The sequence below is a fragment of the Trachinotus anak genome, unplaced genomic scaffold, assembly GCF_046630095.1.
Source record: "Trachinotus anak isolate AG129_WGS33_773 ecotype Australia unplaced genomic scaffold, CSIRO_AGI_Tana_v1 ptg000021l, whole genome shotgun sequence".
NCBI classification, from domain to species: domain Eukaryota; kingdom Metazoa; phylum Chordata; class Actinopteri; order Carangiformes; family Carangidae; genus Trachinotus; species Trachinotus anak.
The window spans coordinates 5413571-5440819 of record NW_027273872.1 but is presented as its reverse complement, the minus strand read 5'-3'; the positions used below and the strand labels follow the sequence as shown (position 1 = coordinate 5440819).

General features: G+C 38.2%; 3 protein-coding genes across 3 annotated transcripts; all 3 read left to right on the top strand.

Annotated features, from left to right (window-relative positions):
• Positions 1–2559: 2559 nt before the first annotated feature.
• Positions 2560–3675, top strand: LOC139605624 (basement membrane-specific heparan sulfate proteoglycan core protein-like; the record flags this gene model as incomplete). Its single annotated transcript, XM_071457267.1, has 3 exons — positions 2560–2959; positions 3180–3536; positions 3671–3675. Coding segments are annotated over 3 exons (762 nt in total), but the record flags the coding sequence as incomplete, so codon positions are not given.
• A 7379-nt stretch (positions 3676–11054) lies between these two features.
• LOC139606122 (signal-regulatory protein beta-2-like) lies at positions 11055–20950 on the top strand. The gene is made up of 4 exons (XM_071458144.1): positions 11055–11423; positions 11541–17412; positions 17554–17883; positions 18102–20950. Exons 2-4 carry the CDS (start codon positions 17370–17372, stop codon positions 18530–18532), a joined length of 804 nt encoding a protein of 267 aa, XP_071314245.1. The 5' UTR covers positions 11055–11423; positions 11541–17369; the 3' UTR covers positions 18533–20950.
• A 1777-nt stretch (positions 20951–22727) lies between these two features.
• Positions 22728–26783, top strand: LOC139605840 (signal-regulatory protein beta-2-like). The gene is made up of 6 exons (XM_071457685.1): positions 22728–24824; positions 24966–25295; positions 25496–25858; positions 26026–26163; positions 26271–26314; positions 26432–26783. The coding sequence occupies exons 1-6, from the start codon at positions 24782–24784 to the stop codon at positions 26564–26566; spliced, it is 1053 nt and encodes a 350-aa protein (XP_071313786.1). The 5' UTR covers positions 22728–24781; the 3' UTR covers positions 26567–26783.
• The last annotated feature ends 466 nt before the right edge of the window (positions 26784–27249 follow it).

The window sequence follows — 27249 nt, the reverse complement described above, 5'->3', positions numbered from 1 at the left end:
GACAGAGCTAAGTCACCGATACTCTGTCTCCCATTCAGCCCTATATCTGACAGCCTGTTTCTTTATTCTGATAGACACAGAGAGAGAGAGACAGGAAGAGCGAGGAGATGACATGCAGCACAAGCCCACGGGCCGACCTTGAACCCACTCCAAAGAGGTCAGAACGGAGCTTTAATGATATGTGCTCTACCTGGTGAGACACCACAGCATTGTACTGTAATCCATATGTGCAGAAGGCAACCACAGAGCCTGTCAGTCTACTGCTAATTAATAAATTTCCTCAGTCAACATGTAGAGTAGAAGATCTGTCACAAACTGTGCTGTTATTATCCATGGGCATTTTTAAGTGGTTATACAAATTTCTTGAGCTTTCTTAGTGGGTATACAGCCTGTACCTGCATATCATGTAGACTACACCACTGTATTCACCTGGCCTTTTTAAAAACTGTAAAACAGCAGCACAAGCCCAGCTTCCTGAGGCTAAAATAGAGAGTGAGAGAAGAAGAAAAACCGCTTTGTATTTACACCTAAGTTTGAAACCACAGCCACAACAAGTTTCCATGCATCGTTTGTTTGTCAGTGGTGACTGTGAACGTGTGTTAATGTGTGTGTCAGATGCAGCAACAGTGTGGACACAAAGAAAAGGCAGAAAGTACAAAACAGGACTCAGAGTAGATGAAAGTATTTACTGCAAAGCTTTTGTTTTAAATTAGTTTTTCTCTGTGCATCCTTCTGTATATGTCACTGTGTGTGTGTATTATGTTTACAGGGGCTGGACACAGAGTTGTTTCAGATGATCATTAATATAACTGTGTGCTAATTTTCCCAACAACACATGTAGTATTAATAAACACTTTACTGTCAAACCAACATGTTCTGTCTTGTGGTCAACAGCATGTTGACCTTGATGACGGCCACAAACCAAACAAAATATGTTGATCTGACAAATATTGCTGTAGTTTTAACTCTGTAGTTTGTTCATTTATCTGTTTTCTGTATTTGAAGTTGTAGCAGACACCTCCACTCTGCTTTAGTCATTGTCTGATGCCAGAGTCTGTCACTGTTACTGAGTCTTTCCAACACTGTGACATGGCGTCAGCCAGGATTTGTTTATGTTGATCACCTTGGTATTTTTACTACGTTACTGCAAGAGAAAAACCTCTCTCTTAGTAACCTCTCTTAGTGGTGCTCTGCTACTGCCTTTCAGCAGCATCTTGAAAAGAAATGAAGTATAGAGGATGGATGGTGAGACCACAACCACCTCCCCAGCTCTGTATCTATGCTCTTCCTGCTGAAGTAACTGACATGAAGAGTGGGAGGGTTGTCACTGATGATGTGGAGCTTCTGAATTGGCTCATATGATATTTAAGATGGCTCCTCTGTCTTTGTGTATCACTGTGGCAAATGGTGGCATAACTGAGTGGTGACAACAGTGTTGCAGAAATAACCATTAATGTAGTAAATAAAAAAAAAAATGTAATGTGTTTTTGATGACAGTGATGAACAGTACCATCGACAGTCACAAGAGAGCAAATAATATTGTTTTGATCAAATCAAACTTAATCAATAACATTGATAGTGTTGAGGCCACAAAGCTACAGGATAATGAGAAAATTCACTATTTTGTATTTGGTGCTATTTGAACAGCAACAGCAGCAGTTTTGATAAATAAATCCCACAATTATTAAATGTAAATGTTTGGACACAGAAACATGTAGAGTAGCAGTGATTAAGTCACTCTCAAAATTAAACTGACTTTTCTGCTGTGAATCATTTACATCCAGTGATAATGTTTAGTGGCAATGTAGGAACTACTGTAACCACCCTGACTGAACAGGCCTCTGGTGAGGTGGAGGCTGGGTGCAGCTTTAAAGGAAATTACATGGTGTCATCAAACTCGATGTACTACTGAGAATGATAAAGATGTTTGTTGCCCAACAACAAAACCAATAGTTTGATTAGTATGTGTCAATCAAGTGCACACACCCACAGTTCTGAGAAGAGATGAAATTTAACATCATTAAAAACACCTGTTGAATTTGGGTGTGCAGATGATTTAACCAGTTATTTTACCATGATTATATTTTTCTCACCTTAACCAATATCATAAAAAAATGGCACATAAACAATTGTGGAAATCTAAAGGAAAATGTTGTGGATCACTGCACACTTACTGTTCACATCAAATCAAATCATCTGTTGTGTTTACTCTCAGTGTCAGTTACAGAAACCTGAAACAAACATGAAATAAAAGCTTGTTGTTGCTGTTTCATGTGTTTAAGCCGGAAAGATGGTCGATATTATTTCCACTGTGGTGGCTCACTGACAGACCAGCATGATGAGAGGCCAATCAGATGCTCTCACATTGTTCCCTCCCACTTCACACGACTACATTAAGGCAAATCATCTTAAAATAGGGTTTAAATTAACTGCAGTCTCAGGAAAATGCTGATCATATTCCTTTTAGCGCTGTTACTCAGAGCAGCACGTAAGTATAAAAAGTCAGCTTTTTTCCATATATATTCTGGAATATTTGTTGTAAGATAATATATATCTTCTTGCATCAGTTTAGCACAGGGCATATTTGAATCTATCTCTGTTATTAATCTCTATCTAACTGTATTTTTAGGATGCACAGATGATCTGATCTTTGAGACAAAGACCGTTAATGTTGGAGAAGATGTGAAGTTGAATTGTACTCGCCAGACATCAGATCACAATGCCAAATTATTTTGGATCAGGCTTGTTTCTGGAAAATGTCCTGAAACCTTGGGAAAAACATTTTCATTTGATTATGACGGTGTTAATAAGACTCCTCGCATCACAGCAAAACAAGAGCCTGGAACTTTTCTTCTGCATATTAGAGAAGCAGAGCTAAGTGACACTGGACTGTACTACTGTATAAAAGTGAAACGGCTTGATATGGAATTTTTAACAGGAACATTTCTCAGAATTAAAGGTAAATAAAATAAAATACACAGACATTTGATTTAATTAAGAAAATGTAATTACCACACTAACACCAAACACCATTTATAACAGCAGTTTTCCTACATGTCTATAAAAAGATAATACATATTTCTGTAATTTATTAGTAAGTTTTTACATTAATATGTTTCAATAATTTTCTTTTCATTTAACTAAGTAAAGCATGTTTATGTTTATGTTGTATTTCCCAGGACCAGAACCTGATATCACTACCATCATTCAAGTCCCTCCATCTGATCCAGTCCGTCCAGGAGACTCAGTGACTCTGCAGTGTTCAGTCCTCTCTGACTCTGAGAAGAAAACATGTCCAGGAGATCACAGTGTGTACTGGTTCAGAGCCGGAGCAGATGAATCTCAGCCCAGTTTAATCTATGCTCATGGAAACAGTGGTGATATATGTGAAAAGAGTCCTGAGGTTCAATCGACACAGAAATGTGTCTACAACTTCTCCAAGACCATCACCTCCTCTGATGCTGGGACTCATTACTGTGCTGTGGCCACGTGTGGAGAGATATTATTTGGAAATGGAACAAAAGTGGACATTGAAGGTAACTGCAGAACATTTCCACATAATTGTGAATTTAACATATTTGTTTCTTTAATTTTGGAAACTGAGAATATATTAATATCATATATCACAAAATATTTGTTTCTACTGCATCGTCACATCTTATCAAATCAGAATAAAGTTTTATTATTTGGTCCTTATATAATTTCAGAACTCAACATGTGGGATTTGCAGAAGGCCAAAACACTTCTGTTTGTGTTGTCTGCTACTTTGGCTGTAAGTCTGATTGGTGTTGCCTTCCTGATTTATATCATCAAGAAGAAAACTTGTGATTGTTGCAAAGGTAAAGGTAAAGTTTTTATACGTCTAACAGCGTTTTGCAAAAGATAATTTCACATGATTTACATGACTCATCTGTGTAAATTCATCTTTCATCTTAAATCTATACAACTGCAGATGCTGCAACAGTCAGTGGTTATCAGCAAAGTCAGCAGGTAAGTTATATAAAGAAAGTATGTAGTTGGAGAGTCATTGGCATGTTTTTTCTGGGCATATGTAAATGATATTAGATTTTGCCATCTCATAACCTCCTTCATTGTATATGTTCTCAGAGAGAGGAGGACTCACTGACTTATTCTGCTGCAACCTTCACCAAGAGGAAAGCTGGCAAAGCAGAGAGAAGGAATGTAAAAACAGCAGAGGGAGAGACGGTCTACACTGGTGTCAGGCCTTTTGTGATAGATTAACAATCCAAACAGTTGGCTTGCTAGTTAAAGCTAATAAAATTTATATCTGTGTCACATCAGTTTCACATCTGACGGGTAACTATAGGTCACAACATTTATTTGGATAAGCTTAAAAAGGTTTAATGTATCATTGTGAAATTATATTCTGTCCATTCTCTTTCCATAACTAAATTGATTTTTTGCTGATATTTTATAAGAAGACATCAATTATCATGATGGATAAATATCCATATTTTAATATGGGAGATTCTACAACTCTGCATATCTCATTTCTATTAATTCTTGCTTCATTTCTCTGCATTTTTTGAATTTAAATCTTTCAGAGGTTTATCTAAAGTATCGTTCTGTTATTTTATGTGTCATGGTAGAAGGTGGCTGTGTGATATTTGTGAGCCAACTCAAAATTACTCACTTCTACAGTTAAAACAAAAGGAGAAGACAGGTACCAGCCATGAGATGTGCACCGGCTCCCAGGGAAATAAAACTGCATCTCTCTACCAGGATGTGTGATATGGTGGAAATCCTTGTCTATGTAGGTTATATATGTTATTATATGTTTTAGGTCTACCTATGCAGAGCAGAATGAGTCAATCAAAGTGTGTGTGTGTGTGTGTGTGTGTGTTCAATTGTTTGAAGTTGTGTATGAGCTAACACGGCTGTAGTTGGTGTACCTGATTTTTTCACACCTCTAGGACCTTTAGAAAGGGTGGTCCCCACAAGTGATGTTCAAAAAGTTGGTCCCCATCCAGCATTGAAACCAGTGTGTGTGTGTGTGTGTTAGAAGAACCTGTATCAATGAACTGTACTGGTGGAGGATGGGGTATACTGGGTTTCCACCATATCACCCTAGCATAGACATGCAATGATGTGGAAATCCTGTTTGATATAGGTTACATATGTTATTATATTTTTTAGGTCTACCTTTGCAGAGCAGTATGAATCAATAACAATGCGTGTGTGTGTGTGTGTGTGTGTGTGTGTGTGTGTGTGTGTGTGTGTAATAAAAGAATCTGGATCAAAGAACTGTATTGGTGGAGGTGGAGCAGTATGTGCTTGCTTATGCTGTTCAGCTACACACTGTAGGTGAATGGGCTTCTTCCATCACACACACAAACACACAGTTATCGATTCATACTGCTCTGCATAGTTAGATTTAAAATATATAATAATATATGTAACCTGTATCATACAGGGTTTCCACCATCACACATCCTGGCGTAGAGATGCAACGATGTAACACCTAAATGTTTCCCATAAACAACCAATGCTGTTCTGCCAAAGAAAAACACTATATAGACATTGTGTTGCTGTTCTTTAGTCATGCTGTTAAATCAATATTTTAATATATTTAAACTTTTTTCATCTCCCTCAGTCACTTCATCCTGTTAAACTGTTAAAAGATAAAAGTAACTTTTGGTTACTGTCCTCTTCGTCCTCCTCCTCTACGACATTAGCATCGTCCTCTCAAGGCTCGTTGCTAATGCTAGCAAGCAGAATTTTGAAAAAAGTAGAGATAGATGGTATGTTTTTCCAAATGTTGGTTTCTCTTTTCTTTTTTTGCCTTTCTATTTGCTACTCCATTTGCTCCAACGATTGTTTTCCATGATGTTTTACCAAGTGTCTCTCACCCAGATGTCCGGCTTTGCCAAAAACTTCCCACAGTCACCACCTGACCAGACCCCAGTCTTCATCATGATACAGACACAGCCGGAAAAACATTCATAATATTTTTCTTACTTGGAAATAAAGTAATTCTGAATCATTAGCCTCCTTCGGATTTCAAAATTTTACACAGTCAATTAGTTTATTTGATATTTATGAAAATAATAAATTGCCACTGTCCTTATATTTTAAAGTAGCTACACTGAATGTATCTTTGACATTTAAATACAAACACAAACTTAGAAAAAACATATCAGGGGCAGCTCCGCAGTGACCATGAACTGCAACGTGCCAGTGTGAACGTGCCAGAGTCTGTCACTGTTACTGAGTCTTTCCAACACTGTGACATGGCATCAGCCAGGATTTCTTTATGTTGATCACCTTGGTATTTTTACTATGTTACTGCAAGAGAAAAAAAAACAAACACTACTTGTGTTGTGCTTGTGTCTATCATACAGTGAAAGTGGTGCTCTGCCACTGCCTTTCAGCATCATCTTGAAAAGAAATGAAGTGAGAATAGAGGATGGATGGTGAGACCACAACCACCTCCCCAGCTCTGTATCTGTGCTCTTCCTGCTGAAGTGACTGACATGAAGAGTGGGAGTTGTCACTGATGATGTGGAGCTTCTCAATTGGCTCATACAATATTTAAGATGGCTCCTCTGTCTTTGAGTATCACTGTGGCAAATGACAGCATAACTGAGTGGTGACAACAGTGTTGTAGGATGGTAGATTTTGATATTAACTAATATTTTACATATACATATATGTCATATTTTTATAAGTGAAAGCTTTTGGGGTTCAGAACTCATCCTGAAATCAGTTTATCTAGTTTAAAAAAAAGTTGTATTTTAAACAATTTTTTTTTTTTTTAATCTGATTTTGATGACAGTGATGTAAGGAGAGAGCAAATAATATCGTTTTGATCAAATCGAACTTAATCAATAACATTAATAGTGTTGAGGCCACAAAGCTACAGGTAATGAAAAAAATGACTATTTTGTGTTTGGTGCTATTTAAACAGCAACATCAGCTCCATCCATCCATCCATTTTCTACCGCGTGTCTGGTTCTGGGTCGTGGGGGTAGCAACCTCGGCAGAGATGCCCAGACCTCCCTCTCCCCAGCCACCTCCACCAGCTCTTCCAGAAGAATACCGAGGTGTTCCCCAGCCAGCTGAGAGATATAATCTCTCCAGCATGACCTGGGTCTGCCCTGGTTTCTCCTCCCGGTGGGGCATGCCCAGAATACCTCCCCTGGGAGGCGTCCAGGGGTCATCCTGACAAGGTGCCCGAACAACCTCAACTGGCTCCTTTCAATGTGGAGGAACAGCGGCTCTACTCTGAGCTTCTCCAGAATGACTGAGCTTCTCACCCTATCTCTCAGGGAGAGCCCAGCCACCCTCCAGAGAAAACTAATTTCGATTGCTTGTATCTGTGATCTCATTCTTTCGGTCACTACCTATAGCTCATGACCATAGGTGAGGGTAGGGACGTGTCTTCACCACGACAGACCAGTTTATCGCGCACATCACTGATGACGCCACCCCGATACAGCTCCGATACGGGGGAGGATGGGGACATTGAGTCCAACTGAACTGGACCATGTTCTGCACCTCCATTGCTGAGGCAGCCGTGTGGAGCTGTGGCCACAAGGTTGTTGGTGCCAGTCGTGGTGGTAACCCCCGAACCCGGTGGTGGACACCTGTGGTGAGGAGAGCTGTCGAGCTGAAGAAGAAGTCCTGTTGGACTTGGTTAGCCTCTGGGTCGCTGGAGACAGCTGACGTGTACCGGCGGGCCAGGCAGAAAACTGAAGCAAGAACCTGGGTGTGGGAGGAGTTCAGTGAGACCATGGAAAGCAACTTTTGGTTGGCCTCCAAGAGATTCTGGTAAACCAATCTGGCAGCTCAGGAGGGGGAAGCAGTGCTCTTTCCTGACAATTTACAGTGGGGATGGAGTGCTGTTGACCTCAACTCGGGTTATCGCATGGTGGTGGAAGGAATACTTTGAGGATCTTCTCAATCTGAACTCCATGGGGAGGCCGCAGAGCCTTGGGTGCTTGGGGGGACTTGCTCATCACTGGGCCTGAGGTTGCTGAGGTGGTTAAAAAGCTCCTCGGTGGCCTGGCTCCAGGGTAGGATGAGATATGGCCTGAGTACCTAAAGGCGCTGTTGTTGGGCTTTCCTGGATGACACGCCTCAACAACATTGCGTGGAGGTCAGGGACAGTGCCTCTGGACTGGCAGACTGGGGTTGGTGGTCTCCCTTTTAGGGAATCATACTTCTCAGTCTCCCCGGGAAGGCATATGCCAGGGTGCTGGAGAGGAGAGTCCGGTCAATAGTCAAACCTCGGATTCAAGAGGAATCAGCTCTTTACCTTTGCAAGGGTGCTGGAGGGTGCATGGGAGTTAGCCCAACTGGTCAACATGTGTTTTGTGGACCTGGAGAAGCCATACGACCATGTCCCTCGTGGTGCCCTGTGGGGGGTACTTTGTGAGTACGAGGTTCATGGCCTGCAACTGTGGGCCATTCGGTCCCTGTATGACAAGACCAGGAGCTTGGTTCACATTGCCAACAGTAAGTCAGACTCATTCCTGGTGCGTGTGGGACTCCGCTAAGTCTGCTCTTTGTCACCAGTTCTGTTCATAATCTTTATGGACAGAATTTCTATGCACAGCCGAGGGGCAGAGGGTTTCCGGTTTGGTAGCCACAGGATTGCATCTCTGCTTTTTGAGGACGGCTGCATCAATCTGTGACCTCAAGCAGGCGCTGGGATGGTTTGCAGCTGAGTGTGAAGAAGTGGGGATGAGGATCAGTGCCTCTAAATCCGAGGCCATGGTACTCAGCCACAAATGGGTAGAGTGCCCACTTTGGGTCACGGGCGAGTTGCTGCCCCAAATGGAGCAGTTTAAGGATCTCGGGGTCTTGTTCACGAGTGAGGGTAGAGGAAAATGGGAGTTGGTCCCATAATTTTTAAATGTAAATATTTAGACACAGAAACATGTAGAGTAGCAGTGATTAAGTCGCTCTCAGAATTAAACTGATTTTTCTGCTGTGAGTTATTTGCATCCAGTGATAATGTATAGTGGCATTGTAAGAACTACTGTAACCACCCTGACTAAACAGGCCTCTAGTGAGGTGGAGGTTGAAGAAATTAAATTTAACAACATCAGTAAAAACACCTGTTGTCTTTGGGTGTGCAGAGTATTTAATCTCTTAATTTACCATCACCACATTTTTCTCACCTTAAACAATATCATGAAAGAAAAATGACACTGAACATTTGAAATCATCACATCTGAACTTAAGGTTTTGTTTGACAAAATGTCTCTGAACTTCTTTTGATTTGATTGTGTGCTGTGTGTTGTTGGTTTAATGGATCACACTATGGGACATTAGTAAAATATGTTGATGTGTGACAGGGACAGTATCGATGAATCACTAAAAAACAAGCACCTGCAATTTATTTTAGCGTTTCTGGAAACTGCGTTACAACCCCTATAAATATGGTCATACAATAGGTGAATTAAAGGAACACACAAAATATGTACAACACAAAAAAGTGCAGTATTGGGTCATATTGTCTCTTCTTTGCCCCCTTGTGTTAAGAAAAATACTCTAATTCATGACCCTCTCTCTGTAAATTACACTAATGGTGATGTAGTATCAGCTGAAAAGTCAATAAACAATTGTAGAGATCTAAAGGAAAATGTTGTGGATCACTGCGCATTTACTGTTGACATCAAATCAAACCATCTGTTGTGTTTACTCTGTGTCAGTTACAGAAACCTGAAACAAACACGAAACAAAAGCTTGTTGTTGCTGTTTCATGTGTTTAAGCTGGAAAGGTAGTCGACATTATTTCCACTGTGGTGGCAAACTGACAGACTAGCATGATGAGAGGCCAATCAGATTGCTCTCACATTGTTCCCTCCCACTTCATGCGACTACATGAAGGCAAATCATCTTAAAATAGAGTTTAAATTAACTGCTGTCTCAGGAAAATGCTGATCATACTCCTTTTAGTGCTGTTATTCAGAGCAGGACGTAAGTATATAAAGTCAGGTTTTTTCCATATATATTCTGGAATATATGTTGTAAGTTAATATTCATCTGTTTGCATTCGTTTAGCACAGGGCATAAATGAATCTATCTCTGTTATTAATCTCTATCTAACTGTATTTTTAGGATGCACAGATGATCTGATCATTGAGACAAAGACTGTTGATGTTGGAGAAGATGTGAAGTTGACATGTACCCGCCCGTCATCTGATGCCAACTTATTTTGGATCAGGCTTGTTTCTGGAAACTTTCTTGAATTCTTGGGAAAAACATTTTCATTTGATTTTGACGGTGTTAATAAGACTCCCCGCATCACAGCAAAACAAGAGCCTGGATCTTTTCTTCTGCATATTAGTAAAGCAGAGCTAAGTGATACTGGACTGTACTACTGTATAAATGTGAGATTGCTTGATATGAAATTTTTAACAAGAACATTTCTCAGGATTAAAGGTAAATAAAATTTACACAGACATTTCACATTCATTAAAAAAATGTGATTACCACCAAACACCATTTATAACAGCAGTTTTCCTACATGTCTATATTAAGATAGTACATGTTTCTTTAATTTACAGAGAAGTTTTTAAAGTAATACGTTTAATAATTTTCTTTTCATTTAACTGAGTAAAGCATGTTTTTGTCTGAAGTACCAGGACCAGAACCTGATATCACTACCATCATTCAAGTCCCTCCATCTGATCCAGTCCGTCCAGGAGACTCAGTGACTCTGCAGTGTTCAGTCCTCTCTGACTCTGAGAAGAAAACATGTGCAGGAGATCACAGTGTGTACTGGTTCAGAGCTGGAGCTGATGAATCTCATCCCAGTTTAATCTATGCTCATGGAAACAGTGGTGATCAATGTGAAAAGAGTCCTGAGGCTCAGTCGACACAGAAATGTGTCTACAACTTCTCCAAGACCATCAGCTCCTCTGATGCTGGGACTCATTACTGTGCTGTGGCCACGTGTGGAGAGATATTATTTGGAAATGGAATAAAACTGGACACTGAAGGTAACTGCAGAACATTTCTATATAATTGTGAATTTAACATATTTGTTTAATTTTGGAAACTGATGGAATTCACTTATATCATATATCACAAAATATTTGTTTCTTTTGCATCGTCACATCTTATCAAATCAGAATTAACTTTTCCTATTTGGTCCTTATATAATTTCAGAACTCAACATGTGGGATTTGCAGAAGGCCAAAACACTTCTGTTTGTGTTGTCTGCTACTCTGGCTTTAAGTCTGATTGGTGTTGTCTTCCTGATTTATATCATCAAGAAGAAAACTTGTGATTGTTGCAAAGGTAACAGAAGTTTTTATACATCAAACAGTATTTTGCAAAAGATAATTTCACATGATTTACATGACTCATCTCTGTAAATTCATCTTTCATCTTAAATCTATGAAGCTGCAGATGCTGCAACAGTCAGTGGTTATCAGCAAAGTCAGCAGGTAAGTTATATAAAGAAAGTATGTAGCTGGATAGTCATTGGCATGTTTTCTCCTTGCATTTGTAAATGTTATTAGATTTTACCATCTCATAACCTTCTTTATTATATATGTTCTCAGAGAGAGGAGGACTCACTGACTTATTCTGCTCCAACCTTCACCAAGAGGAAAGCTGGCAAAGCAGAGAGAAGGAATGTAAAAACAGCAGAGGGAGCGACGGTCTACACTAGTGTCAGGCCTTTTGTGATAGATTAACAATCCAAACAGTTGATTTGCAAGTTTAAGCTAATACAATTTATATCTGCGTCACATCAATTTCACATCTGATGGGTAACAATAGGTAACAACATTTATTTGGATAGTCATAAAAGGGTTTAATGTGTCATTGTGACACTATATTTTTCCATTCTCTTTACATAACTGTATGTCTTTTTTTGCTGATATTTTATGAGAAGACATGGATTAAATGGAGATTTTTCAGTACTGCGTATCTAATATCTATTAATTCTCACTTCATTTCTCAGCATTTTTTTACTTTATATCTTTCAGAGGTTTATCTGAGGTATAGCATTCTTTCATTTTAAGTGTCATGGTAGAAGGAGGCTGTGTGATATTTGCGAGTAAACTCAAAATTGCTCACTTCTACGGTTAAACCAAAAGGAGAAGACAGGTACCGGCCCTGAAATATGCACCGGCTCCCAGAGGAATAAAAATGCATCTCTCTGCCAGCATGTGTGATATGGTGGAAATCCTGTTTTCCATGATGTTTGATACTTAAATAGGTGCCTGGCCTGAATGGTTTAAACTGTTAGCTAGAAGTAACTTTTGGTTACTGTCCTCTTCCTCCTCCTCCTCTTCAACATTAGCATCATCCTCTCAAGGCTCGTTGCTAATGCTAGCAAGCAGAGATTTGAAAAAAAGTAGAGATAGATGGTATGTTTTTCCAAATGTTGGTTTCTCTTTTCTTTTTTTGCCTTTCTATTTGCTACTCCATTTGCTCCAATGATTGTTTTCCATAATGTTTTACCAAGCGTCTCCCACCCAGATGTCCGGCTTTGCCACTAAATTCCTTCGGTCACCACCTGACCAGACCTCAGTTGTCACCATGATAGACAGAACTGGATTCATAATGTTTTTCTTACTCGCAAATAAAGTAATTCTGCGTCATTACCTTACTTTGTATTTCAAAACTTCACAAGGTCAATTAGTTTATTTGATATTTATTAAAATAATAAATTGCAATTGTCCTTACATTTCAAAGTAGCTGCACTGAATGTATCTTTGACATTTAAATACAAATGCAAACGTAGAAAATCCATATTGGGGCGGCTCTGTAGTGACCATGAACTGCAACATACCAGTGTGAGTGAGGCCAGGAACCTTTGTTGCATCTTTCTCTCTCTCTTGCTCTAATAGGAAGAAATAATGAAATACAGAATCATAACCATTGCTGCTATCAATCACATCCACTTAATCAGTGCTAGCACTAATATATTAGGTGGATCGAATATCAGAGAGGTTTATAGATTTTGACAGACAGTAGAGCAAATAATATTTTGGATCAGTATCAGTATCAGTCGGCGCCCTGTCTTCTAACCAGTATCAGGAGAGAGAAAGTCTGATCAGAGGATGTTTGAAAGTAAGTTTGTCTCATCGTTTATGCATGAATCTCATTTGTAGACAGACATCACATCACCCTGAACCTGTTGTTCTTACCTGCTGTAAGTAAATGTATTACAAATGAGTTTATGTGTGTTTCTTTATTGTTTTTGTTGTGTGATCATTCTTTTTTCCACATCTTTCTGTTAATATTATTTCAGGCTTTTTAGGGCTTTACTTATAGGTACAGTGAGAGAGACAGGAAAGTTGGGGAGAGAGAGAGGGGGAATGACGTGCAGCAAAGGACCACGGTTCGAAATCGAACCCCAGGTCACTGCAGTTAGGACTTAGTCTTAATAAAGCCTTAATGGTACGCGCTCTACCAGGTGAGCCACCGAGGCGCTCCCTTGTGTGATCATGCTGACTATTTTCAAACTATCAAATCATTTTTGGATGTAGTGGTGGCTAGTGTAGTAGCCAATGAGATGCAATGTGTAAATGTGACACTGCTGGAGTTGCTGAAAGCTGTATTTTCTTCTGTCAGTGTTGGCTGGCTTTTCATGGGCTTTTGAAAAACTCAGTAAATATCCACATAAGGAGAAGTGCTTTTCAAAACAGGTGATATTTGGACCTTCACAGAAGGATTTTTTTTCGTAATGTTAGTGGCAGCGTGGGTGGTGGTCTGTGGGTTTGAGGGCCAGTTGCAGATCAAAGGTGAGAGGAAATGTGAGCAAAACCACAAAGAAAATCAAGAGCTGTGGAGAGCTCAAAGATAAATGTATGTGGGAGAGAGACAGAGGGACACAGCTCTTAACGATGTGAAATTTGTCATTACGAAGCAATTCAGGTTCATCAACCCATGAAACAAGTAATGAGTTGTATCAATTACAATTTTATTTAAAAAAACATGAAGAAAATTAGCTGCATGTTTCTTTTCTAATGGTTCTATGTAGGTTCTTCTGTGCAAAGTGAAAAGTTAAACTGAAGGAGTTTTTCCACACAAAGCACAAATGTGAACTCAAGCCCATGTTTACTTGATCAAAACCACCAGTTTTTTTCTGACTAAAGTCTGTCCATCCTGTATTTTATGTGTCATTTACCTTTGTAAACCAGTCTTGCTGACCCAGGTTCTGTTCACAGTCTGAAGTAGTTTGTTGATTGTTCCCAGATGAATCAGTTCATAGACCCATTCTCACAATAGATGTTTCAATTTGTCATTGCAAACAAAAATATATTAGAAACATTTTATGTTGTAGATACAATTCATGTTATTTTGTTAAAAAAGTATTATCATTTATCATTTATCAAAATACCAGGGTGCAGGTACTAACATTAATAAACTCCTCTGTCTCTCTGATCTCACATCACTTTGTAGAGATATTCTGCATGTCTGCCTGGAGAACAACAAGCAAAGCCACATGCAGCAGCTACACTGACACACACAGCTTGTGGTGGGCCATTTCTCCACCCTCTGACCAACCACTGAACATGTTTACTAAGAACAGACCTGACTATGAGCTTCAACAGGATATGAAGTGAAGGAGGAGCTACATGAAGCTTCAGCAGCTACTTTTAGGTGATCAAACTGAAATGCTTCTTTTAGTTTTACTTCCCTTTTAATGTTCTCATTTAAAGTACATATAATGTTTGTCTTTCTCATGTTTTTAAAGATAGAACTATAGACATCTACAAAATGTACAGACTTTATATTAGTTCAAGTTTTATTTTAATTTTGGGTTTCAGTTCATTCAGCATTAATTTATACAGGCTGTCAGTCCATCACTGCACCAAGTGATGCACATCGAAACAGACTTCAACAAGATTAAGAAACCTAGTGTATATGTCGATAATGTGACAAACTAAAGTTAAGATCACAGCACAAACTGCTGCCAAAAAAAACAGGGGGGGACAAGTGACTGATTAACACCTCTCCCATCTTACAGCAGCTACCAGTGAAAAGCATCAAACCACAGAGAAGTGCAATTAAAAATGGTCATAACACAGCATGACTGAGCAGGTGTGTGTGTGTGTGTGTGTGTGTGTGTGTGTCTTGTACCCTTTAACTTCTCCTTTCAGTGATGTGATATTATTAATAGTCATCATAACAATACAGTAAACTGTGGTGGTGTATAACTGGCCTTTTTAAAAACTGTAAAACAGCAGTACAAGCCCAGCTGCCTGAGGCTAAAATAGAGAGTGAGAGAAGAAGAAAAGCTGCTTTGCATTTACACCTTGAAACCACAGCCACAACAATGCTTAAGTTTCCATGCGTCATTTGTTTGTCAGTGGTGACTGTAAATGTGTGTTAATTTGTGTGTGTCAGATGCAGCAACAGTGTGGACACAAAGAAAAGACAAAGTACAAAACAGGACTCAGAGTAGATGAAAGTATTTACTGCAAAGCTTTTGTTTTAAATTAGTTTTCCTCTGTGCATCCTTCTGTATATGTCACTGTGTGTGTGTATTATGTTTACAGGGGCTGGACACAGTGTTGTTTCAGATGATCATTAATATAACTGTGTGCTAATTTTTCATATATGTGTCACAACTCCAATAACACCTGTAGTATTAACAACAACTTTACTGTCAAACCAACATGTTCTGTCTTGTGGTCAACAGCATGTTGACCTTGATGACGGCCACAAACCAAACAAAATATGTTGATCTGACAAATATTTGCTGTAGTTTTAACTCTGTAGTTTGTTCATTTATCTGTTTTCTGTGTTTGAAGTTGTAGCAGACACCTCCACTCTGCTTTAGTCATTGTCTGATGCCAGAGTCTGTCACTGTTACTGAGTCTTTCCAACACTGTGACATGGCGTCAGCCAGGATTTCTTTTTGTTGATCACCTTGGTATTTTTACTACGTTACTGCAAGAGAAAAACTTCTCTCTAAGTAACAAAGAAGAGAAACCCTACTTGTGTTGTGCTTGTATCTATGAAACTGTGAGACTTGTGCTCTGCCACTGCCTTTCAGCAGCGCTCTGAAAAGAAAGTATAGAGGATGGATGGTGAGACCACAACCACCTCCCCAGCTCTGTATCTGTGCTCCTCCTGCTGAAGTGACTGACATGAAGAGTGGGAGGGTCGTCACTGATGATGTGGAGCTTCTCATTGGCTCATATGATATTTAAGATGGCTCCTCTGTCTTTGTGTATCACTGTGGTAAATGGTGGCTTAACTGAGTGGTGACAACAGTGTTGTAGGATGTTAGATCTTCATATTAACTGATATATTACATATACATATATATCATACATTTATATTTGAAAGCTTTTTGGGTTCAGTACTCGTCCTTTTTTTTATCTGATTATGATGACAGTGATCTGACCAGTGAGCAAATAATATTGTTTCAAACTGAACTTAATCAATAACATTGATAGTGTTGAGGCCACATAGCTACGGGATAAATTCATTATTTTGCATTTGGTGCTCTTTGAACAGCAACAGCAGCCGTTTTGATAAATAAATCCCACAATTATTAAATGTAAATGTTTGGACACAGAAACATGTAGAGAAGCAGTGATTAAGTCGCTCTCAAAATTAAACTGACTTTTCTGCTGTGAGTCATTTACAATCAGTGATAATGTTAAGATGTTTGTTGCTCCACAATAAAACCATTAGTTTAATTAATATGTTTCAATCAAGTGCACACACCCACAGTTCTCAGAATAGATTAAATAAAACATCAATAAAAACTCCTGTCGACTTTGGGTGTGCAGAGGATTTAATCAGTTAATTTACCATCACCATATTTTTCTCACCTTAACCAATTTCCTGAAAGAGAAATGGCACTGAGCATTTGAAATCATCACATCTGAACTTTATTTAGCGTTTCTGGAAACTGCATTACAACCCCAATAAATATGGTCATACAACAGTGAATTATAAAAACACACAAAAGATGTACAACACAAAAATGTACAGTATTGGGTCCTTTTTTGCCCCCTTGTGTTAAGGACAATTTTCTAATTCATGACCCTCCCTAGGTAAAATGACAGTAAATATAGTCTCAGCTGAAAAGTCAATAAACAATTGTGGAAATCTAAAGGAAAATGTTGTGGATCACTGCACACTTACTGTTCACATCAAATCAAATCATCTGTTGTGTTTAATCTTAGTGTCAGTTACAGAAACCTGAAACAAACATGAAACAAAAGCTTGTTGGTGGTGTTTCATGTGTTTAAGCCGGAAAGATGGTCGATATTATTTCCACTGTGGTGGCAAACTGACAGACCAGCATGATGAGAGGCCAATCAGATTGCTCTCACATTGTTCCCTCCCACTTCATATGACTACATTAAGGCAAATCATCTTACAATAGAGTTTAAATAAACTGCAGTTTCAGGAAAATGCTGATCATATTCCTTTTAGTGCTGTTATTCAGAGCAGGACGTGAGTATATAAAGTCAGGTTTTTTCCATATATATTCTCGAATATATGTTGTAAGTTAATATTCATCTTCTTGCATCAGTTTAGCACAGGGCATAAATGAATCTATCCCTGTTATTAATCTCTATCTAACTGTATTTTTAGGATGCACAGATGATCTGATCTTTGAGACAAAGACTGTTGATGTTGGAGAAGATGTGAAGTTGACGTGTACCCGCAAGACATCAGATCATGATGTCACCTTATTCTGGATCAGGCTTGTTTCTGGAAATTTGCCTGAATTCTTGGGAGGAACATTTGCATTTGATTATGACGGTGTTAATGAGACTCCTCGCATCACAGCAAAACAAGGACCTGGAACTTTTCTTCTGCATATAAGTGAAGCAGAGCTAAGTGATACTGGACTGTACTACTGTATAAAAGTAGACGTACTTGATATGAAATTTTTAAAAGGAACATTTCTCAGAATTAAAGGTAAATAAAATAAAGTACACAGACATCTGACATTCGTTGAGACAATGTAATTACCAAGCTAACACCAAACACCATTTATAACATCAGGTTGTCCTACATGTCTATATAAAGATAGTATTTGTGTTATTTATTAGTATGTTTTTAAATTATTATGTTTAAATACTTTTCTCTTCATTTAATTGAGTAAAGCATGTTTATGTTTGTGTTTGAAATACCAGGACCAGAACCTGATATCACTGCCATCATTCAAGTCCCTCCATCTGATCCAGTCCGTCCAGGAGACTCAGTGACTCTGCAGTGTTCAGTCCTCTTTGACTCTGAGAAGAAAACATGTGCAGGAGATCACAGTGTGTACTGGTTCAGAGCTGGATCAGATGAATCTCATCCCAGTTTAATCTATGCTCATGGAAACAGTGGTGATCAATGTGAAAAGAGTCCTGAGGCTCAGTCGACACAGAAATGTGTCTACAACTTTTCTAAGACCGTCAGCTCCTCTGATGCTGGGACTCATTACTGTGCTGTGGCCACGTGTGGAGAGATATTATTTGGAAATGGAATGAAACTGGACACTGAAGGTAACTGCAGAACATTTCCACATAATTGTGAATTTCACATATTTGTATGTTTGGAAACTGATGGAATCCATTAATATCATATATCACAAAATATTTGTTTCTATTGCATCGTCACAACTTATCAAATCAGAATTAACTTTCATTATTTGGTCCTTATATAGATTCAGAACTCAACATGTGGGATTTGCAGAAGGCCAATACACTTCTGTTTGTGTTGTCTGCTACTTTGGCTTTAAGTCTGACTGGTGTTGTCTTCCTGATTTATATCATCAAGAAGAAAACTTGTGATTGTTGCAAAGGTAACAGAAGTTTTTATACATCAAACAGTATTTTGCAAAAGATAATTTCACATGATTTACATGACTCATCTGTGTAAATTCATCTTTCATCTTAAATCTATACAGCCGCAGATGCTGCAACAGTCAGTGGTTATCAGCAAAGTCAGCAGGTAAGTTATATAAAGAAAGTATGTAGCTGGATAGTCATTGGCATATTTTCTTCTTACATATGTAAATGTTATTAGCTTTTACCATCTCATAACCTTCTTTATTATATATGTTCTCAGAGAGAGGAGGACTCACTGACTTATTCTGCTGCAACCTTCACCAAGAGGAAAGCTGGCAAAGCAGAGAGAAGGAATGTAAAAACAGCAGAGGGAGAGACGGTCTACACTGGTGTCAGGGCTTTTGTGATAGATTAACAGTTCAAACAGTTAATTTGCAAGTTAAAGCTAATAAAATTTATATCTGCGTCACATCGCTTTCACATCTGATGGGTAACAAAAAGTAACATTTATTTGGATAAGCTTAATAAAGTTTAATGTGTCACTGTGATATTATATTTTTTCCATTCTCTTTCCAAAACTGTATTGCTTTTTTGCTGATATTTTATAAGAAGACATGGATTATCATGATGGATAAATATCCATCCAGTAAATTTTAATATGGGTGATTTTTCAGCACTGCAAATCTCATATCTATTAATTCTCGCTTCATTTCTCTGTGTTTTTTTACTTTAAATCTTTGCGGGGTTTATCTGAAATATATCATTCTATGTCATTTTATGTGTCATGGTAGAAGGTGGCGGTGTGATATTTGTGAGTAAACTCAAAATTATTCACCTCTCCAGTTGAAGCAAAAGGAGAGGACAGGTACCGCCCCTGAGATGTGCACCGGCTCCCAGGGAATAAAACTGCATCTCTCTACCAGGATGTTTGATATGATGTAAATCCTTTTTTATATAGGTTATATATGTTATTATATGTTTGAGGTCTACCTATGCAGAGTGGAATGAGTCGATCATAGTGTGTGTGTGTGTTCAATTCAGATGTTTGAAGTTGTGTTTGAGCTAACAAGGCTGTAGTTGGCGTACCTAATTTTTTTCACACCTTTCGGACCTTTAGAAAGGGTGGTCCCCACAAGTAATGTTCAAAAGGTTGGTCCCCATCCATCATTGAAACCAGTAGAAGTGTGTGTGTGTGTGTGTGTGTTAGAGGAATCTTTATCAATGAACTGTACTGGTGGAGGTGGGGGTATACTGGGTTTCCACCACATCACATCCTGGCATAGAGATGCACTGATGTAACACCTAAATGTTTCCCATAAACAACCAATGCTGTTCTGCCAAAGAAAAACACTATATAGACATTGTGCTGCTGTTCTTTAGTCATGCTGTTAAATCAATATTCTAATATATTTAACATTTTTTACATCTCTCTCAGTCACTTCATCCTGTTGCCTGGTCTAAATGGTTTAAACTGTTTGCTAAAAGTAACTTTTGGTTACTGTCCTCTTCCTCCTCCTCCTCTTCAACATTAGCATTGTCCTCTCAAGGCTTGTTGCTAATGCTAGCAAGCAGAGATTTGAAAAAAGTAGAGATAGATGTTTTTCCAAATGTTTTTTTCTTCTTTTGCCTTTCTGTTTGCTACTCCATTTGCTCCAACGATTCTTTTCCATGATGTTTTAGCGAGCATCTCCCACCCAGATGTCCAGCTTTGCCACTAAATTCCCTCGGTCACCACCTGACCAGACCTCAGTCATCACCATGATACAGACACAGCCGGAAAAACATTCATAATATTTTTCTTACTTGCAAACAAAGTAATTCTGCATCATTACCCTACTTTGTAGATCAAAACTTCACAAGGTCAATTAGTTTATTTGATATTTATTAAAAAAATTAATTGCCACTGTCGTTACATTTCAAAGTAGCTACACTGAATGTATCTTTGACTAGTAGATACAAACAAAAACGTAGAAAATACATATCGGGGCGGCTCTGTAGTGACCATGAACTGCAAAATGCCAGTGTGAGTGAGGCCAGGAACCTTTGTTGCATCTTTCTCTCTCTCTTGCTCGAATAGGAAGAAATACTGAAATACAGAATCATAACCATTGCTGCTATCAATCACATCCACTTAATCAGTGCTAGCACCAATACATTAGGTGGATCGAATATCAGAGAGGTTTATAGATTTTAAATTTGTGAAAAACAAATGTTTTTTGCATTTGGCATTTGGCATTTTATTCCCTTTTGACAGACAGTAGAGCAAATAATATTTTGGATCAGTATCAGTATCAGTCGGTGCCCTGTCTTCTAACCAGTATCAGGAGAGAGAAAGTCTGATCAGGGGATGTTTGAAAGTGAGTTTGTCTCATCGTTTATGCACGAATCTCATTTGGAGACAGACATCACATCACCCTGAACCTGTTGTAAGTAAATGTATTACAAATGAATTTATGTGTGTTTCCTTATTGTTTTTGTTGTGTGATCATTCTTTTTTCCACATCTTTTTTTATTATTATTATTTCGGGCTTTTTAGGGCTTTACTTATAGGTACAGTGAGAGAGACAGAAAAGTTGGGGAGAGAGAGAGGGGGAATGACGTGCAGCAAAGGACCACGGTTCGAAATCGAACCCCAGGTCACTGCAGTTAGGACTTAGTCTTAATAAAGTCTTAATAGTACACGCTCTACCAGATGCGCCACCAAGGCGCCCCCTTGTTGTGTGATCATGCTGACTATTTTCAAACTATTTCAAATTTCAATGTAGTGGTGGCTAGTGTAGTAGCCAATGAGATGCAATGTGTAAATGTGACACTGCTGGAGTTGCTGAAAGCTGTATTTTCTTCTGTCAGTGTTGGCTGGCTTTTCATGGGCTTTTGAAAAACTCAGTAAATATCCACATAAGGAGAAGTGCTTTTCAAAACAGGTGATATTTGGACCTTCACAGAAGGATTTTTTCTAGTCATGTTGGTGGCAGCGTGGGTGGTAGTCTGTGGGTTTGAGGGACAGTTGCAGATCAAAGGTGAGAGGAAATGTGAGCAAAACCTCAGAAAATCAAGAGTTGTGGAGAATTCAAAGATAAATGTATGTGTGAGAGAGACAGAGGGACACAGCTCTTAACGATGTGAAATTTGTCATTACGAAGCGATTCAGGTTCATCAACCCATGAAACAGGTAATGAGTTGTATCAATTACAATTTTATTTAGAAAAACATGAAGAAAATTAACTGCATGTTTCTTTTCTCATGGTTCTCAGTAGTTTCTTCTGTGCAAAGTGAAATGTTAAAGTTAAACTGAAGGAGTTTTTCCACACAAAGCACAAATGTGAACTCAAGACCATGTTTACTTGATCAGCATCACCAGTTTCTTTCTGACTGAAGTCTGTCCATCCTGTATTTTATGTGTCATTTGCTTTGTAAACCAGTCTTGCTGACCCAGGTCTTGTTCACAGTCTGAAGTTGTTTCTTGATTGTTCCCAGATGAATCAGTTCATAGACCCATTCTCACAATAGATGTTTTGATTTGTCATTGCAAACAAAAACATATTAGAAACATTTTTATGTTGTAGATACAATTCATGTTACTTTGTTAAAAATATATACTGTATTTAAAAATACCAGGGTGCAGGCACTGACATTAATAAACTCATCTGTCTCTCTGATCTCACATCACTTTGTAGAGATATTCTGCATGTCTGCCTGGAGAACAACAAGCAAAGCCACATGCAGCAGCTACACTGACACACACAGCTTGTGGTGGGCCATTTCTCCACCCTCTGACCAACCACTGAACATGTTTACTAAGAACAGACCTGACTATGAGCTTCAACAGGATATGAAGTGAAGGAGGAGCTACATGAAGCTTCAGCAGCTACTTTTAGGTGATCAAACTGAAATGTTTGTTTTAGTTTTACATACCTTCTAATGTTCTCATTTAAAGTACAAATAATGTTTGTTTTTCTCATGTTTTTAAAGATGGATCTACAGACATCTACAAAATATACAGATTTTATTTTAGTTCAAGTTTCGTTTTAATGTTGGGTTTCAGTTCATTCAGCATTAATTTACACAGGCTGTCAGTCCATCACTGCACCAAGTGATGCACATCGAAACAGACTTTAACAAGACAAACAAACCTATGTGTGTTGATAATGTGACAAACTAAACTTAAAATCACAGTACAAACTGCCGCCAAAAAAACAGGAGGGGACAAGTGAATGATGAACACCTCCCCCATCTCACAGCAGCTACCAGTTAAAGGCATCAAACCACAGAAAAGTGCAATTAAAAATGGTCATAGCACAGCATGAGTGAGCAGGTGTGTGTGTGTGTGTGTGTGTCTCTTGTACTCTTTAATGTCCCCTTTTAATTGATGCGATATTATTAATAGTCATCACAACAATACAGTATACAGTGGTGGTGTTCAACTAGCCTTTTTTTAAAAACTATAAAACAGCAGCACAAGCCCAGCTGCCTGAGGCTAAAATAGAGAGTGAGAGAAGGAGAAAAGCCGCTTTGTATTTACACGTTAGTTTGAAACCACAGCCACGACAATGCTTAAGTTTCCATGCATCGTTTGTGCTTGTATTTATGATACTGTGAGAGTTGTGCTCTGCTACTGCCTTCAGCAGCACCCTGAAAAGAAATGAAGTATAGAGGATGGATGGTGAGACCACAACCACCTCCCCAGCTCTGTATCTGTGCTCCTCCTGCTGAAGTGACTGACATGAAGAGTGGGAGGGTCATGGAGCTTCTCATTGGCTCATATGATATTTAAGATGGCTCCTCTGTCTTTGTGTATCACTGTGGCAAATGGTGGCTTAACTGAGTGGTGACAACAGTGTTGTAGGATGTTAGGTCTTGATATTAACTGATATATTACATATACTTATATATCATACATTTATAATTGAAAGCTTTTTGGGTTCAGTATTCGTCCTCAAATCACCATTAATGTAGTAGAAAATTTGTTGTATTTTAAACTTTTTTTTTCTGATTATGATGACAGTGATGTCACAAGAGAGCAATAATATTTTTTTGATCAAATCTAACTTAATCAATAAAACTGATAGTGTTGAGGCCACAAATCTACAGGATAAATTCATTATTTTGTGTTTGGTGCTATTTGAACAGCAACAGCAGCAGTTTTGATAAATAAATCCCACAATTATTAAATGTAAATGTTTGGACACAGAAACATGTAGAGTAGCAGTGATCAAGTCGCTCTCAAAATTAAACTGACTTTTCTGCTGTGAGTCATTTACAATCAGTGATAATGTTAAGATGTTTGTTGCTCCACAATAAAACCATTAGTTTGATTAGTATGTGTCATTCAAGTGCACACACCCACAGTTCTGAGAAGAAATTACATTTAACAACATCAGGAAAAACACCTGTTGACTTTGGGTGTGCAGAGGATTGAATCAGTTATTTTACCATAACGATATTTTTCTCACCTTAACCAATATCCTGAAAGAAAAATGGCACTGAACATTTGAAATCATCACATCTGAACTTTAGCGTTTCTGGAAACTGCATTACAACCCCAATAAATATGGTCATACAACAGTGAATTATAAAAACACTTAAAAGATGTACAACAGAAAAATGTGAGTCATAATGTCTATTTTTTGCCCACTTGTGTTAAGGAAAATTCTCTAATTCATGACCCTCTCCAGGTATAATGACACTAAATATAGTCTCAGCTGAAAAGTCCATAAACAATTGTGTAAATCTAAAGGAAAATGTTGTGGATCACTGCACACTTACTGTTCACATCAAATCAAATCATCTGTTGTGTTTACTCTCAGTGTCAGTTACAGAAACCTGAAACAAACATGAAACAAAAGCTTGTTGTTGCTGTTTCATCTCTTTAACCCGGAAAGATGGTCGATATTATTTCCACTGTGGTGGCAAACTGAAAGACCAGCATGATGAGAGGCCAATCAGATTGCTCTCACATTGTTCCCTCCCACTTCATAAAACTACATTAAGGCAAATCATCTGAAAATAGGGTTTAAATTAACTGCAGTCTCAGGAAAATGCTGATCATATTCCTTTTAGCGCTGTTTCTCAGAGCAGGACGTAAGTATATAAAGTCAGGTTTTTTCCATATATATTCTGGAATATTTGTTGTAAGTTAATATTTATCTTCTTGCATCAGTTTAGCACAGGGCATATTTGAATCTATCTCTGTTATTAATCTCTATCTAACTGTATTTTTAGGATGCACAGATGATCTGATCTTTGAGACAAAGACTGTTGATGTTGGAGATGATGTGAAGTTGACGTGTACCCGCCCGTCATCTGATCATGGTGCCTACTTATTTTGGATCAGGCTTGTTTCTGGAAACTTGCCTGAATTCTTGGGAGGAACATTTTCATTTGATTATGACATCTTTAATAAGACTTCTCGCATCACAGCAAAACAAGAGCCTGGAACTTTTCTTCTGCATATTAGTGAAGCAGAGCTAAGTGACACTGGACTGTACTACTGTATAAAAGTAGACGTACTTTATATGAAATTTTTAAAAGGGACATTTCTCAGAATTAAAGGTAAATAAAATAAAGTACACAGACATCTGACATTCATTAAGACAATGTAAACACCAAACACCATTTATAACAGCAGTTTTCCTACATGTCTATATTAAGATAGTATTTGTGTTATTTATTTGTAAGTTTTTACATTAATATGTTTAAATAATTTTCTTTTCATTTAACTGAGTAAAGCATGTGCATGTTTGTGTTTGAAGTACCAGGACCAGAACCTGATATCACTACCATTATTCAAGTCCCTCCATCTGATCCAGTCCATCCAGGAGACTCAGTGACTCTGCAGTGTTCAGTCCTCTCTGACTCTGAGAAGAAAACATGTCCAGGAGATCACAGTGTGTACTGGTTCAGAGCTGGATCAAATAAATCTCATCCCAGTTTAATTTATGCTCATGGAAACAGTGGTGATCAATGTGAAAAGAGTCCTGAGGCTCAGTCGACACAGAAATGTGTCTACAACTTCTTCAAGACCGTCAGCTCCTCTGATGCTGGGACTCATTACTGTGCTGTGGCCACGTGTGGAGAGATATTATTTGGAAATGGAACAAAAGTGGACATTGAAGGTAACTGCAGAACATTTCTACATAATTGTGAATATAACATATTTGTTTGTTTAATTTTGGAAACTGATGGAATCTATTAATATCATATATCACAAAATATTTATTTCTATTGCATCGTCACAACTTATCAAATCAGAATTAACTTTCATTATTTGGTCTTTATATAGATTCAGAACTCAACATGTGGGATTTGCAGAAGGCCAATACAGTTCTGTTTGTGTTGTCTGCTACTCTGGCTTTAAGTCTGATTGGTGTCGCCTTCCTGATTTATATCCTCAAGAAGAAAACTTGTGATTGTTGCAAAGGTAAAGGTAAAGTTTTTATACATCAAACAGTATTTTGCAAAAGATCATTTCACATGATTTACATGACTCATCTGAGTAAATTAATCTTTCATGTTAAATCTACACAGCTGCAGATGCTGCAACAGTCAGTGGTTATCAGCAAAGTCAGCAGGTAAGTTATATAAAGAAAGTATGTAGCTGGATAGTCATTGGCATATTTTCTTCTTGCATTTGTAAATGATATTAGATTTTACCATCTCATAACCTTCTTCATTATATATGTTCTCAGAGAGAGGAGGACTCACTGACTTATTCTGCTGCAACCTTCACCAAGAGGAAAGCTGGCAAAGCAGAGAGAAGGAATGTAAAAACAGAAGAGGGAGAGACGGTCTACACTGGTGTCAGGACTTTTGCGATAGATTAACAATCCAAACAGTTTACTTGCAAGTTAAAGCTAATAAAATTTATATCTGTGTCACATCATTTTCACATCTGATGGGTAACAATTGGTCACAACATTTATTTGGATAATCTTAATAAGGTTTAATGTATCATTGTGACATTATATTTTCTCTTTCCATAACTGTATTGCTTTTTTGCTGATATTATATAATAAAACATGGATTATCATGATGGATAAATATCCATATTTCAATATGGGTGATTTTTCAGCACTGCATATCTCATATCTATTAATTCTTGCTTCATTTCTCTGTTTTTTTGCTTGAAATCTTTGAGAGGTTTATCTGAGGTATATCATTCTATGTCATTTTATGTGTCATGGTAGAAGGTGGCTCACTTCTCCAGTTAAAACAAAAGGAGAAAACAGGCACTGGCCCTGAGATGTGCACCAGCTCCCAGGGAAATAAAACTGCATCTCTCTACCAGGATGTGTGATATGATGGAAATCCTTTTTGATATAGGTTACATATGTTTCTATATGTTTTAGGTCTACCTTTGCAGAGCTGTATGAATCGATCAGTATGTGTGTGTGTGTGTGTGTGTGATCGAAGAATCTGTATCAAAGAACTGTATTGGTGGAGGTGGGGCAGTATGTGCTTGCTTATGCCGTTCAGCTACAGACTGTAGGTGAATGGGCTTCTTCCA